The sequence below is a fragment of the Aureococcus anophagefferens genome (assembly GCF_000186865.1).
Source record: "Aureococcus anophagefferens unplaced genomic scaffold AURANscaffold_295, whole genome shotgun sequence".
Classification (NCBI taxonomy): domain Eukaryota; class Pelagophyceae; order Pelagomonadales; family Pelagomonadaceae; genus Aureococcus; species Aureococcus anophagefferens.
The window spans coordinates 6462-9010 of record NW_008705825.1 but is presented as its reverse complement, the minus strand read 5'-3'; the positions used below and the strand labels follow the sequence as shown (position 1 = coordinate 9010).

At 69.7% G+C, this 2549-nt stretch overlaps 2 protein-coding genes across 2 annotated transcripts in view; both read right to left on the bottom strand.

Annotated features, from left to right (window-relative positions):
* Positions 1-5: 5 nt before the first annotated feature.
* Positions 6-341, bottom strand: AURANDRAFT_18078 (hypothetical protein; the record flags this gene model as incomplete). Its single annotated transcript, XM_009044398.1, has 1 exon — positions 6-341. A coding segment is annotated over one exon (336 nt), but the record flags the coding sequence as incomplete, so codon positions are not given.
* Positions 342-1564: 1223 nt separating this feature from the next.
* AURANDRAFT_68684 (hypothetical protein) overlaps positions 1565-2549 on the bottom strand; it is a gene marked incomplete at both ends in the record, with an annotated part of 2338 nt that continues 1353 nt past the window's right edge. Inside the window, one exon of the mRNA XM_009044397.1 lies at positions 1565-2527. Within this exon, the coding sequence (XP_009042645.1) occupies positions 1565-2527 (963 nt within the window). The remainder of the gene's footprint in view (positions 2528-2549) is intronic.

Genomic DNA, 2549 nt, shown 5'->3' with positions numbered 1-2549 from the left:
GCGATCTTGTCCGGGTGGTACTTGAGCGCGGCGTCGCGGTAGGCCTTCTTGATCTCGCGGCTCGACGCGTCGCGGGCGACGCCGAGCACCTTGTAGAAGTTGACCTCCTTGGACTGCTTCAGCGCGGCCTCGGCCTTGGCGCGCGCGTTCCGGGTCGCGTCGTCGTCGCGGAGCTCCTGCGCGCGCGTCGCGGTGCGCACGGCGGCGTCGAACTGCTCGCCGCCCGTGTGCGCTTCGGCCAGCACCAAGAGCACGTCGACGTCGTCGCCGGCGACGCGGAGCGCCGCGCCGCACGCCTCTTCGGCCGCGCCGTAGTCCTTCAACTTCACGTGCGCGCGCGCGATTTTGAGACGCGTCGCGACGTTGAAGGCGTCGTGGCTCGCGTCGACGGCGGCGGCGGCGGCCCAGTGGGCGATGGCGCCGGCGTCGTCGCCCGCGTCGCGCGCGGCGTCGCCCGCCGCGTCCTTCTTCGTGAGAGCGCGCAGCTTCTTGTAGCCCGCCTTGCAGCCCTCGTGCTCCGGGTCGCTCCGGAGCGCCTGCTGCCAGTGCGTCTTCGCCATGGCGTGGTCCGCGAGGCGGTAGTAGGCCAGGCCCCGCAGCTCCAGCGCCTCGAGGTCGTCGGGCGCGGCCTTGAGCGCGCGGCCGCTCTCGGCGATGGCCTCGTACCAGTCGCCGTTCGCCGCGTGCGCGCGCGCGCGGTCGAGCAGGAGCGCCGCGGGCTGCGCGTCGGCGTAGGTCTCCAGGACGACGTTGAGGTGCTCGAGCTCGAGGCGCCGGTCGCCCCGTTTCCGCGCCCTCGCGGCGTCGGCGAGCTCTTTGACGCACGCGGCCGCGGCCGCCGCGCCCGCGTCCGCGTCGCGCTTCGCGGCGTCCTTCTTCGCCACGAGCCGCGCGACCTTCCAGTCCTCGCCGGCCTCGGCGCAGCGGCCCACGGACGCGAGCGCCTTGGCGCGCGACGCCAGCGCCGCCTCGTACTCGGGCGCGAGCTTTAACGCGGCGCCGAGGTCGCCGATGGCGTCCGCGATGCGCTTCGCGCGCAGGTAGACGCGCGCGCGCTTGTACAGATTCCGCTCGTTGAGGGGCTCGAGGCCGATGGCCTTGCCCAGCAGGCTCAGCGCCTCGTCGGTCCGCCCGCTGATGAGCGCCTCGTCAGCTTTCGATCGCAGCGAGCCAGCGCTCTCCTCGGGCGGCGCGCGCGTCGTCGTTTCGGCATGTGCGAGCGGCGAGCTCAGCGCGGCGGCGATTCCGACCGCGAGGCGCAGCATCGCTGCAGCGAGCTGGCAGCACAGCGGCGCGACACGCGTCGATGCTGCCAAACTTTTTAGCGATTTTTTTTTTTTTTTTTGTCGCGTTGACGCGGTAAGGCAGGCTTTGACGTGCTTTGAACGCGCTGTGGCCATGGACGACTCGACGTCCACGGCACAGTGCATGCACCTCGAGCTGATTCGCGCCCGGATGATCCCCTTCAATAACTAGTCCAACATCGATGATGCCGACGGCACGGCCGGCCGGCCGCGCGCGCGCGCGAGTCCTACAGGAGTCAGCGGCTGCTCCTTACCCATACCTAGTCGTCGCTCGCGCGGCCGTAGTTGGAGAAGATGACGGGGACGCGGTAGACGCCCGGCGGCAGCTTCGAGTCCTTCGCGCAGAACACGCCGTGCGTGTAGTACGCGTTGGCGCGGGCGCAGATGGCCCAAAAGCCGCCGTGCGGCACGCGGATCTCGAAGTCCTCGCTCGTGTCCCGCGTCTCGCCCGTGCGGGGCACGGTGCGGAAGCGGACGCCAGACACGTCCTTGATGTCGACGTCGGGCGCCTCCTCGAACGAGCCGTCGGCGAGCTTCCGGAGGTAGAGGACGAAGACCATCGTCAGCGGCGGGATCTTCTTCTTCGGCGGCTGGAACTCGTTGCACACGCGCGCGTCGCGGTGGTCCGTTTGGCCGGACTCGCCCGGCACCATCGGCGCAACGCAGACGCGCCGATCCTCGAACCAGCGCTTGCTTATCGTAGCAGAATCAGGAAATGGGACGTAATCAGACGTGAAGCCCGCGGCATTGTGCAGCAGGTCGTCGCGGCACGCGCCCGTGACCTCGGTCCGCCCTTGGTTGCCGAACTCCGCGTGCGCGAGGTCGAACGCGACGTCGAGCTTCTTCGGCACGGACCACTTGGTGTCCACGTAGGGGTACTGGTCCGCATAGAGGCACGGGAAGGTAAGGTCTTTGGCGTGAAAGGCTTTGCGGGACGGGCTGAAGGCGTCCGGGTGGTAGGACCGCTTGTTGAGCAGGCCGATGACCTCGGCCGTGGCTAGCTTAGCGTCGAGTGCGAGGTTCTCGACGCGGAAGCCGCACGCTTCGTCGTGGAGTTGGACGCTAGCGGAGCCGGGGCCGGAGATGACGCTGTCCGCGGACGTGAGGACGAGCCGCGAGTCGCGCGCGTGGTTGGACTGGCCCGTGATGTGAGTGCCGAGGACGCGCTCGTACTTGGCACTCGGGTAGTACGAGTGGCCCGTGCGGTCGCCGTCCGCGTCGACCTTCGGCGGCCGCCGCCGGTCT